This window comes from Chelonia mydas, chromosome 1 (genome assembly GCF_015237465.2).
Source record: "Chelonia mydas isolate rCheMyd1 chromosome 1, rCheMyd1.pri.v2, whole genome shotgun sequence".
NCBI classification, from domain to species: domain Eukaryota; kingdom Metazoa; phylum Chordata; order Testudines; family Cheloniidae; genus Chelonia; species Chelonia mydas.
The window spans coordinates 163,122,486-163,135,212 of record NC_057849.1 but is presented as its reverse complement, the minus strand read 5'-3'; the positions used below and the strand labels follow the sequence as shown (position 1 = coordinate 163,135,212).

Genomic DNA, 12,727 nt, shown 5'->3' with positions numbered 1-12,727 from the left:
TTCAGCTGAAGCTAAGATTGCCCCATGTAGATATGGAAGGTTAAATCTCCAGTGAGTCAATCTGAGGAAGCTTGTCCTGACCATACTCTAACATACCATGGATAAAGAGCTCTGGAAGTTCTCAAAGAAGCATCTCTTGTGAATAAACTCTAGTGGGTGTTTAGGGCAATAGTCATTTATCCATCTTTGGGTGGAAAGTGTCACATTATTCTTACAGGAAATAGCTACTGAGTTGTATTAAACTTATATAAGGCATCTTGCTGGGGAAATGGGTACATTTATGGATCAGAAAGAATACTCAGTTATGCAGTAACTTTGTACTGAAGACTGTAACTTGTTACAGGATGTACCAGTGCAGGTGCTCACTTCAATCCTTATGGCAAAAACCATGGTGGACCACAGGATAATGAGAGGTGAGCATCGGTGTTTAACTTTTTTGCATTCTGTGGATCTCAACTAGAGAAGCTGGTCTCAACACCAGTTGCGCCATCACCAGCTGTCCCTCTGAAACTGGTGTAAAGTTCACCCTCGGCCATTGGCCTTCCTCAGTCTTCAGCCACTGCAGTCCAGTTGTAGATTGGAAACTGCAATACCCGGCTGTTATGGGAGCTGGGAAATGCCCCGTACTCCTAGTAAACAGAAGGGAGAAACTGTTTGAGGCGTGGAGCAGACTGCAGTCTTAAGCTATACATGCAATGGAACCCCACAGTAGGGGCGTGGGGAACCATGAATGGAGTCTCTGGGGAGAGGGGTACTGGGAGGACACTGGTGAAGGGAGCATAGTGGGGACTAAGGGAGTTCACTTACAGGAATGTAAGTCTTTGACAGCTATCTGGGTTGAGCACAAAATATGTGGATGCTTCACACTGGTACAAATCTGCTGAGCACTATATCCTGTGTCAGTCAATTTAGTATTCCTGTGTAGCCACAAGGTGCACTTAAACTATCTATCAGTCTCTAGTTTAGAAAAGGCCATAAGTGAACTCCATTTCCCATTCTGAAAACACACATCAATATGTGAAGTGGGAATTGCCATTAACTTTTATGGCCCATAACTAAAGGATCAGTGTAGTGGCTTGATAGCTCTGCGTAGGTAAGGCTACCAGGTTGAGCCAGGTTTTGTTCCTTGGAAATCATCTGGTACTTGCAAGCACCACCCTCTAATCTGAACCAGCACTCTGGATTTGAGGACAGAATTGCATCTAGGTCTCTTTTAATGGTGGCAAGTGGAGTGCAGCCAAAAAGGTGAAGGAGTTAGGCTAGTGTCAACATTCACAAAAGTGACTAGACTACAGCACTGTGGCAGGTGTTGTAAACATCTAATTTAGTAAATAATTATTGCATATAATGGGACCTAATTTGTGGACTTCTTGTGCAGTTAATCATATTGATCAGATATTTCATTTAGGATTTGTAGTATATGTGGTCACTCATTCCAAATGTTTAAACATAACTTCTAGGAGTGTCCCAAATCAACTTCTAGCAAAGTCAGCCACATCATAAGCATGGCTATAATTGTCAGACTAGCCAAGCTATTTTACTCATTTGACTCCACTTCTGCATTAGAGCAGAGCGTTTAGCAATGCTTTAACATTTAAGCCATAGTTCTAGCAGAAGTGAGTGTGATTAACTTCAGCATTTAAATGTTGGCTGTAATGGCCTGCATAAACTTTTATTGCTTATGTAGTCAGTTTTGTAAGCATCTTTGGAAAAAGGTTACAAAATAGGAGTCTGAAGAACTAGACTTCTGAGCCTTCCTTCAGTATCAAGTTAACAGTGGACTTTTTTCTTTTAAGGACCATTTAAAAACCTTCTAGATGTTTTGGGGGAAACTAGCATACAACTTTCCTTTAAAATTGCTATGTCTCTAAACTAAAACTCTAGAGGATTCAGCAAAAAGCATTGGGGGGGCAGCGGGGGGGGGGGGGGGGGGGAAGAAATGATTGACTTAAGCATTCTCTCTAAAAGCTTCTCATATTGGCTGCTGTCAGAATACCAGACTAGACTAACAACTAGTCAGTAGTGATTCATCTGTCTTCAAATTATATCTCAGTGTGGACTTCCAGATTTTCAAATTCCTGGGTAACTAGAGCAAGCACAAAGTCTTGGTGTCTTGCCTATAGTTTATTTTGCAATTCATAAAATACAGATGTCAGAAAAGAAATAGTACAGGCAATGATGCTAGTACAAGCAATATACAGCTAAACACTAACAATCTCAAATTGATTTGGACATTGGGTATAATTTAAATGAGTAATGTACATAAATTCACCAAGGGTATTCCATTTTTCTTTGGAAATCCTAATTCTTCTAGAAAATCCTGGATTTTAAAGAACAAAAGCAAATCTAACCTGTCCTGTCTGCCCCGCCCCCACCTTGATGAACGCATGTCCCAGTTGTTGAGAATCAGATGATAATGGGAAACACATGCTGGGGAGAATGTTCCACAATAGGGCAGAGCCCTGGAAAATGCCAAATAAGGTCACTTCTCCTAAGAATAGAATAGCGCAAATGGTCATGAATTTTTATACTCCAGATCATTGAGGTACCTACTAATTTTTTTCCTCTCAGCTGGCAGCTTGCTTTGATTCAAATAGCTGTTCACAGCAAATATTGTGGTACTGTATCAAAAGCTTTAAAAGTGTGGCTACTTATGCCCATGTCAGTAAGCCAGTTTACAGTTCTGCCTACTTCAGATTAATAACATTTGAGTACATAGTAAATGTTACAGTATGGTAAGTGTGGGCAGATCAACTTTACCAGCTGGTGAGTTTTGATGCATTTTGAAAAGATTTTGTAGGCTGGACTGCCACCTGTCTTAGTTTGAAATAGTAGCTATACTTAGTGGTCTCCAGAGCTCTGCCTGGGACTGAAGTTAAACATGTTGGCAGATTTCCCTTATCCTTCAATATCTGATTCTTTTAAATAGTGTGAGGACTTAAGTTGGGGAGATGGTGGGGTTAGGTGGCATGTTTTACTCCAGTTCAAAACCTGGTACAAAAGTTGAGTTGTCATTTGCATTAAACAAGAAAACAGGAATCTAACACCATGTTGCTCGCTACATGGAGAAGCTAATACCTTTTCTACTGGCAAATGATTCAGACTTAATGTCTCAAGACTCAAATGACTTCTATTTCTGTGTATTCTAGGCATGTTGGCGATCTTGGCAATGTGATTGCTAATAAAGAAGGTGTGGCGGAAGTGTGTATTAAAGATTCTTTAATTTCTCTTACGGGATCGCAGTCCATTATTGGACGCACCATGGTGGTAAGTATCAGCTGACTAGTATCTGTATTAAAGTCTTGTGAGACTGAAATCTGGTACAGTGCACCTGTACTACAGAATCTACCATTCTTTGACTGAAAAATCTGAACCAAATAAACTGAATCAGTGACAGTTTGTAAATAGACCCTGTAGTATTAACTGAACTATTAATTGAAATTGGGTGTCTAAAGACAAGCTAAATGTCAACACTAGCATTTCTGGGTACCTTAAACTAATTCTTCAATTCAAATAAATTTCTGGGGTTTCAGAATCTGTCTTCTCTGTAGATTACTACTGCAACAATTATGCTTTTGCCAGCAAGAATCTGTGGTGCCCTAAAAACGGACAGTGTCATGACTTCAGACTGCAGGTTATTGTATTTTTGTTTTTGAAGTTACCTGAAGCTTTGCAGAATTTGAGTGTGAACACACCTAACAACAAGCAGCTGTAGCTGTGTGTAAAAGTCATGTTGAAGGATGACTTTAAGACATGCAGTTGTTCTCTTGCATGAACTGTAGCTCCAAAACTTGAAGTATCCTTTTAAATGAGTCATGGCCAACTTGATGTACGAGTTGCATAATGGAGGCTTTTATGTGAGGGGAGAAGATACCAGTCTCAACATGGAAGGTTAAAAGCTACTTGCACATCAAAGGACTGGAAAATCTTGATCCACCTTAAAGGAAGAGGTGGGGAGAGGCTGAACATGTTGGAGACCTTGAGCTACATACGTGGAGTTCTAATGTCACCTAAAGCATTTCATGATTGGTGCCACTTGTCACACAGTTGACTCCAACTACTTGATTTCTGCAAGTGTCTTCCTGGCTGGCTTCTGGCAGGCTAGATTCTGAAGCTCAATTACTCCCTTCACTTAATTTTTGCTTCTTTCTAACTCTCTCCTGCCAAGTCTCATTCAATGGGTGAGATAAAGACAGTTGGCTAGAGGAAACTGGATCTGGTGTCTTTGCTTTGCTTCGCTTCCTCTAGTATTTAGGTGTGGCTTTTAGGTAACTAGTCTGACTACAGGTAATCTGATTCAGTGAAGGATTTGACAAGAGGCACTCTAGCAACAAGGGTCTATAAAGTGACTTAATAGTAAAACTGCTAACCTGTGTTAGCAGCAACTTAATTAGTGCCATAACACTGACTCTGGATCTCTGTTGTAGACTACTGTACTTTAATGCAATGTTCTTGTTCAGGAGGTATACTATGCAAGGTAACTGGTGTGATGCAGTAGCATCACTGGATTGTGAATGCACTATAAAATCACCACTGCTGTTATTGGCCTGCATCAGTGTTTGACCAAGCAGAGAAATGACTTGTGCCATCCATTAGGTTTACAGCACAGGTACTAGCTATGAATGCTTTAACCTACTACTTGCTATTGAAATCTTCCTGTTGGCTTGGGTCCCCGTTGCAGGGATGAATTTGAATCTTAAATAGCTTAACGCTCCCATTTTGGGTAATGGTGCCAAGATTTTAAGGCTAGTATTTCTAAATTTGGATTTTAACTTGATGGGCACTTCAGCTTGCAAATAAGAACTGAACTGGAGGTTACTCTTATGGCCAATCTAAACTTAAGGCAGTGCTATGCTCATAATTACTCAGCATGAGTGTCAAGTTAGGTGCATTTTAATATTCAGCACAATTATTTGAACCTTGCTCACTCTAATCAAACTCTTATCTGGAAGTGCTTAACTTCTAAGACACTGTTTCCAGCAACATGAGTGAAGTAGATCTTTCCTCAATATATTAAACTAGATGGCAAATGCTTAACTTGTTTTGGTGTTATGAACTAGAATTCAGAGGGAGTACTGCCATTTAATCACTTAAGCCGCATGGTTAAGGTTGAAATGTTAATATCTTGCCATTTAACATAGGGTTAATTCTTAATCCATTTTTTCCCCTTTAGGTCCATGAGAAAGAAGATGACTTGGGTAAAGGAGGAAATGATGAGAGTTTAAAAACTGGCAATGCTGGTAGTCGTCTGGCTTGTGGTGTTGTTGGAATAGCTAAACTCTAAATATTGACTACTTGGAAGCACTTAAAGTGCAAATGATAAGTAGGCTATATAGCAATGTACATTGTTCTGACAAAAGCTTTCTTTAATCTTACTGCTATCTTCAGTATGTATTGGCTAGAACAGTATAAATGACTTAATTTTGTATGTGTACTGCAATTAAAATGTTGATGGAAATATGTAGTTTTCTGTTAATCTGTTCTAAAGTCATCTCTGTATGATTAAAAACCCACTCCTAAAGATGGATAGGGTCAATAGCAACTTGCATGTATGCAGTGGTTTCCAGTTCCTAAAACCTTAAGTGCAGCAGTTACTTAAGGCCTAGGAGAACATGGTAATACTAACAGTAAAACCTTCTATAATGAAGGGACATAGTTATACACCAGGGTAACAGCTGCACTGGAAGTCATTCTTTCAACCCCTAGCACCATTGATCATGTAAACAGGGTTCCCTAGGTGGGTTCACTTCTCTATTCCATTCTGGAAGACCAGAACACTAAACCTCAATGAAATATCTGAAAACAAAACAGTCTTACTACTCCAGTCTTTTTTTAAAAAAAAAAAAAAAAATTGCAGCCTCCCCTCTCTGTTGAAAGGCAGTATTATTGAACCAAATGCTGGGCACACCTTTCTGACTATTCACTTGTAGCAATACTAAACTGATTAAAATTGCCATACAACATGGTCAATTCTGACAGCTTAAGGGTAAAACTTAACCCTGCCTCTGATGTAAGGAACCACACAGTTGCTCAAGTATCAAACCTGGAAAGAAACTTCAGTAGAAAATTTTTTTCTCCCCCCAAGCTGTAGCTATGCAGGGAAGTAAAGTAAAACAAACATAATACTATCCTAGCACAGAGAGGGGCTTTATGTTGCTACTTCAGTTACAGAGGTGGTAGTGAGAACAAGGGCAATCATCTATGCTGGTAGCCTTACCTGCTAAGCAGGTAGTATTATGCAGCACTAGTCTTATGGATCTTTATCCATAAGATAATGCATTTGCTGAAAGTATATATATCTCTTGAACTAATTTGGTTGACTAGCTGAAATGGCTTGGCCCAGGTCATTTTGGTAAAATGGCAATGCAGCACTTAAGCATATGGATGGTGCCTATACCACCTGAAATTCATGTAAGGTTTTTCTTCCCCAGGTAGTTATTTACTTTGCTATATACAGTATTATAGCAACTAGGTATTTCAATGGCCCAGTAATTCCTGGTATATACTACTCTTTAAATACAAGTGTTTGTCTCAAAGAATTTAAATCTTAACATTCCTTTATATTTTAAATACATGAGCCATGGAAGTAGTTGGTGGCACTTCTAGCCCCTAGATTCCCATGTAATCCATTACAAATGGAATGGTTCTCTGAATAGCAACAGAACTGTAGAAAACACATGCTGTTGTTCATTAGAGGTGGCAAACAATCATGTACAAGCTCTATGCAACCCTACCATTCTGTTACTCTACACAGTGCCTTGTCTATGACAGCAGTACTGACAAGTGAGTGGCTGTTTCAGGGTTTTAGCATTACTCAACCACTGGAGGCTGAACCTTTGAACTAAGGTGTGTACCAATACTGCTATCTTCCCTAATACCCCTTTCCTTTAAAAGCAAGTTTGATTTTACTTCAGGAGGGGAGAAGACATTCTTTGTCTACATTGTAAAATAACTGAAGTTGGCTTACTAAAAAGGCCAACTCTGTATTAGGCACTGTAGTGTTGCAGATGTGGATTGATCCATGGTGGCAGGGAAACTTGTCCAGCACATCTCACTGCAGGTTAACCTACTTTTTATAGAGTAACTGCCTTATGTGCAACTGGGCCAGATATTTACTTTCAAAACAAAATTCTACACTAGAATTAAATATTCAGGTGAAGTGACCAAACAGAATAGTATATATGGAAAGGGAGGACTAGTAGGCACAGGTTCCATTTACTATCAAAATACTCCTTTCCAGTTGCTTGAGTTCATGAAAAGAAAAAGTTCAGCACCTTCTCAGCAATGTCTGGTTGCACAGATTTAAGTGTAACCTTACAGGCATTCTCAGGGGGAATTCAAAGGTTAGCTGAAAACTGGAAGCAGTTAAATATTAATCAAAGTAGGCTAGCCCCAACTATGCACTATTTCACAATGTTAGTGCCACACAAACCATATTTACCTTTAGTGCGTAAAAAAGATTGCATACAGGGCATTAAAAAATGGCATTGCAAACCATTTAAGAAGTTGACTGAAAATCTGATTTCTAAATGGAGATGGTGGAAGTGTAGAGTGACTCATAACCTATAGTACATAAATGCTTGTTTCCATGGCTTTGAGTGGATACATTTTATCAAAAGACCTCCCTCCCTTATAGAATTATGACAGTTGTTACTAAGACAGTTTTAAACTTGGACAAATACTTGTTATATATTAAAAAAAGGTGCAGTCCAGTGGCCCACCACAGAACAAACATTACAGATACACAAATTTTAACACATGGAATTTGAGTTCACTGCAAGTATGTAAACAGTTTTTTTCTCTTTATTCTGCTATTGCAAGAACAAAAATATATGTCCTCTTCCCCCCCATCCTCCCCCTACTGTTACCTCCCTCCCAAAAAATCCCAGCTATGAAAAAGTATTGATGTAAGAAAGCAGCTGCCCTTCACTTAAGAAAAATCAACTTTAAAATGCAGAGCACATCTACCCCCAGGGGAAAAACATTTGAACATGGACAAGTCATACAATTTTTTCCACTACATTTTATACTGTAACAGGCTTCAGATGAACCTCTGTGTAACATAAGCCTCATTTTTTTGTGCACAGGGTAATCAAGGAGAAAGAGCTTCCAGATGCAGAATTCTTTGGGATTTGGTTCAGATTACTGTTGGCAGCCTCTAAACTGTTTGCAGCAGAAGGGCTATTAGAATTAGTACTTGCCCTGTTGTCGTTTATTTTACAAAAAATAATTTGTCAGATGGAGAAAGAACAGTTAAACTTCCACAAATACAGGAATGGGTAGTTTGATAGTTACACCACCACATGGGCAAAAAGTTTAAGCCTACCTCTTGCTAGAGTACAGGAGATAGGCAATTTTAATATAAACAAACAATAGTAATTGGCTAGACTTGTGTGAAGGAACAGACAGCATTTTAAAAAAATCCTTGAATATCCCCACCACCACTTCCCATCCCCACTTAAAAAAAATAGGTTAGCATTTTAAATTGGTGATTTGGTGTCTCTGATTTCTCTCCCACCCCCCTTTCCAAAAAGCATTAATGAATTACAAGTACAAAAGATGCTGAACTGGTGCTTCCCCAGCCCACCACACACAATCTTAATATAACATTACAAGCAGAGCAGACTTTCTGAAGTGGTCTGCTTTGTCAGTAAGTATTTTTAAAGGTTAATTAGGGCAACATTTATTATAGAACCAATTGGAGAAAAAATAAAACCTTGATTGCATTGCAAAACACTTAAACAATTACCTCTTCAAATAACATTTTAAAACCACTAACCTTTACCTAGTATGGTCAAGTAGATCATTAAAATGCAGCAATCTAAAAATCAAAATAACTATTACAAATAAAAATTTGCTTTTGTGAATAGCTACACAAACAGATGTATTTCTTTTTAACAATTATAAACAAAACAGTCTAATTTAGACTCCAGTACAGCATTAACAGTTCAAACTTTAAGATGTTGAACAATCCTTTTCCACTTCAGTGCAGTGTAGGAAGAATAGCACACGTTAAAGTTTGTTACGAAAATAGAGTTTATTAAAAACACATCCCTATTGTTTTGAGGAGCTTTCACCGTTACCTTTTCTTAAATTAAAAAAAAAAAAAAATAGAAAGCACTTCTACTTCTGATTTGTAAACTTTTTAAAGTCAAAACTTTAAAAAAGTTACAGCAAAAATGGGTAATATTCATATCTTCAGTATTTTGTGTTATGTTGACGCTATTTTAAATAGAAGGGAAGCAATCAAATTGCTTACAATTCCCCACAAACTACTGAGGGGCTGTGGTATAGCAGAAGCAAATATAATACAGCAGTACTGTACAACTCTAAAGCTCTACACTCCATTAAATGTCACTGTCACGTTTTTGACAAATTCCAGTCTCTAGCGAGGAGCCTCTACAACTGAGCCGGTATCCTTTTCGGCTTGCTCAGCAGATGAGGTAGCCTCAGATGTTAACTCTTCATCAGGTTTTATACCTGTAGGTTCAGACTCCCCTTTATTAAGTTCTGAAACAATGTCTGCATTTTCCACTTTGCCACTATGAGATTCATGGTTTTTGTCACCATCTGCCCTGTCTGTCAGCTCAGGTTTTTCCTTTCCTCGATTTTCTTCCTTGTCTCTACGAGACTCCCTATCTCTAGAATCTCTCTCTCTGTCTCGGTGTCCACTGGACCGTCTATTTCTCTCCTCCAAGTCTCTATGTCTATCACGTTCAGGGCTTCTTCTTCCCCATTCTCTCCTTTCGCGATTACCAAGTCGCTCATGATCTCTATCATCATTGCGGTTAGCATAGCGCTCACGCTCATTTTCTACCCGGTTTCCAAAAGACCTCCTTCCAAACCTTTCCTGGTCTCTATTAGGAGTGAATGTCTGCCTATCATTCCTAAACTGCCTTCCATCTCTATTATCTTCAGGCCCACTTGGTCCTCCAACTCCTGGTATCCCACCAGGCCTGACAAAGTGGCCAGGTGGTGGAAAAGGGTTTTTCATTCCATGTGGTGGAGGCATTCCAAAGCTCCCTGGTCCTGGGGGTGGACCTCTGTGCAACATATGGGGAGGCATGTGCCGAGGTGGCATCAAGGGAAACCGTTGTAGATGAGGTGGTGGCATTCCTGGAGGTCGCTGGAGTGGTATTAAACCAGGCCGTGCACCAAGGAGGCCAGTAGATGGTGCCTGTAGCCCGATCACAGGAGCAGGTGGTGTAACCCCTGGAGTACCTGCAAACCAAAAAAAAAGTTAATCAGTTATAAAAAGACCATAACCTCAAGATCTCTTATGAAAGTTACCCCCATAAAGCTTATGAAAAACAGTAGGGTTAGGAAGTCTGGACAAATCAGAACTGCTTTCATAGTATTTGAATTTTATTTACTCTTTGTAGTTTGTCTCATAAATACACATCTGCCATATACTGAACACTGTAAAAGAAAACACCATTTTTTAAACCGAGGTTGTGTAGATACATTTGCACTAAAATAGTTAATACTAAATAGTATTTTTGTTTTTCATACGGTCACCTTCAAAGTCTGGCAGCTGCTACTGACCAGGAGAGAGACTGAAGTGGGCTGTTTATCCCCACCGCCCTGCACTGCTCTGGCCACACCTCCAACTTCCTAGCAATTTATATTCCACATATTTCACAACTGCTTCAGCACCTTCCCCACTAGCCAGCCTGCAAACTGTAGTTAAAGTAGCAGGAGAAAAGTTAACTTATTACCCAACTGAAAACAGGTAGGATTAGAATTTAGGCAGGAGGGAGAGTCTCTGAATGGCGAAGGGGCAGCAGGTACAGAATAACTTCCTGAGATGGGGGTGTGGCCAGAACTGGCGGCCTGGGCAGGAGATGAGATTAGACACAATTCACTTTACTTTGTTCTTTAAGGTGGCAACTGCCAAGTATTAGCCAAATTTTAACTTTTAAATTACTTTATAGCAGTCTTGGTCAACTGTTTTTCATTCTTAAATATGGGCTCTATTTGAATGCTGTGATCAGATATAAGGGAAAAGTATGAAACTTGAGAACACCCCACTCTGGCAGGCTCAGTCCTGAGCTTGTTTACACCAAAACACTCCGTACCTGGGAGTCCAAAACTCAAAGAGCAGACTGCAAGAACAGTAACAGCCAAGTATTTAAAACATGTACTATGGGTGTTTATCTTGCACAGTTCCATTTGTTTACAGATAACAACATGGCCGGCCCGTTATTTAGCTTTTATAATATATCTAGAAACCCAGCTCTATAACTCATTTCAGTCACTTCTGTTTTCTGCTCATTGAGAAGCTTGTCTGAAAATACTTCTTTCCAGCTAGAAACTGATACACACACAAAGAGGAGTAGACATTTTACAAGAATGCTTTTACTTCAAGGGAAAGGAACCTCCAGGACTCAACTTTAATCAGAATATTGGCAGGATTTCATTCAGCATAACACATGTAAATTGATCTCAACTGGTCTCATTAACTATTTTGTTTTTAAACTTTTATCATGAAGATAATAGGTTTTATTCATAAAACTGTCCCAGGAAAGTTAGAGGAAGTGAACATAAAGCTAACGCAACCTATAGATGGTTTGAGACTTCTCTTCCAGGGCAGGGAAACAATCAGAAACCTTACCCAAAAGCCAGGTATTACATTTTTAGAATACCACTACAGGCAGCCTGAATTTTAAAGCCACGGTTGCGAGCAGAGGGGGAAAGAGACACATCAAGTGACCTCTTCCCCGTTTCACATCTCTCAACTCCATTTCAGCTACAGTATCTACTCAATTCAGTGTGAATCTGACTATATTTAGTCCTGTCCCCACTCCCCAAGTAAACATGACATATTTAATAATCAGTAGTGTGTAATGCTCTCCCAAGAACAATCTCATCTCACAGTACCCACAATCTTGTTTCCAGCTGTGGTAACTAAATTTAGATTACATTCCTTAGGACTAGGGTCATCCATCTCTGACACCTAGCACTATGGCATCTTCCTTGCTTATAGCATGGATATTAAAGGCTCTAGATAGCAAGAGTCTACTTGCGGGAACGATAAAGAGGCCGGCTCTTATACTGGTCCATGATACGGTCATCCATCTTCTTGCCTTCCTCTCCAACCAGATACTTTAACTACAGTTTCAAATGTGACATTCTTGCTAAAGAATCCACCAGTAAAAGCTAGCTTGATTTGTTTTTTTTTTTGTCTCCCAAAGAAGGGTATTTTGATAACTTCTTCACCATATCATTCTTGTAGTTGTGCCTATTATGATCTGTTTTACTGTTTCTATGAACAAACTGTAAGCTCATGAGACTCCATTTTCTCATATTCGTACAATGCTCAACACATAGTCAATGCATGCTAATATATATTTTACTCTTCTTAAATGTCAAAGAATGCCTGAGAGTCAAAGTAGGTGAGGTAATATCTTTTATTGGACCAATGTCTGTTGGTGGAAGGGATAAGCTTTTGAGTTTCACTAAGCTCTTCTTCAGGACCACTTAAAATGAAGTGCGCAATTAAGGGTTAGCAGGCAGTAGTGTATGTGACAAATTATTGTAATGAGCCATAAAACCAGTGTCTCTGTGTAGTCTAAGGTTGGTTGTTTATATTGTGAGGCAAAGTTACCGCATAGAGAATAAATGTGACAAATAAAAACCCGACCTAAATCGGTGATGTAATGAATTTAAAAAGGCAGGTAGATGCCTTGGGTTTATATTTGGCATAGGATAGATGAGAGTATATTGA

At 39.2% G+C, this 12,727-nt stretch overlaps 2 protein-coding genes across 5 annotated transcripts in view; one reads left to right on the top strand and one right to left on the bottom strand.

The window, feature by feature from the left end:
* SOD1 (superoxide dismutase 1) overlaps positions 1 to 5,458 on the top strand; it is a 28,861-nt gene extending 23,403 nt beyond the window's left edge. For all 3 annotated transcript variants that reach the window (XM_043538290.1, XM_037905247.2, XM_037905257.2), the window contains 3 exons: positions 344 to 413; positions 3,150 to 3,267; positions 5,174 to 5,458. In XM_043538290.1, coding sequence (XP_043394225.1) covers positions 344 to 413; positions 3,150 to 3,267; positions 5,174 to 5,284 — 299 coding nt within the window. In that variant the 3' untranslated portion in view covers positions 5,285 to 5,458. The remainder of the gene's footprint in view (positions 1 to 343; positions 414 to 3,149; positions 3,268 to 5,173) is intronic.
* Positions 2,566 to 12,727, bottom strand: part of SCAF4 (SR-related CTD associated factor 4) — an 81,088-nt gene continuing 70,926 nt past the window's right edge. For both annotated transcript variants that reach the window (XM_037905235.2, XM_037905228.2), the window contains exon 20: positions 2,566 to 10,221. In XM_037905235.2, coding sequence (XP_037761163.1) covers positions 9,386 to 10,221 — 836 coding nt within the window. In that variant the 3' untranslated portion in view covers positions 2,566 to 9,385. The remainder of the gene's footprint in view (positions 10,222 to 12,727) is intronic.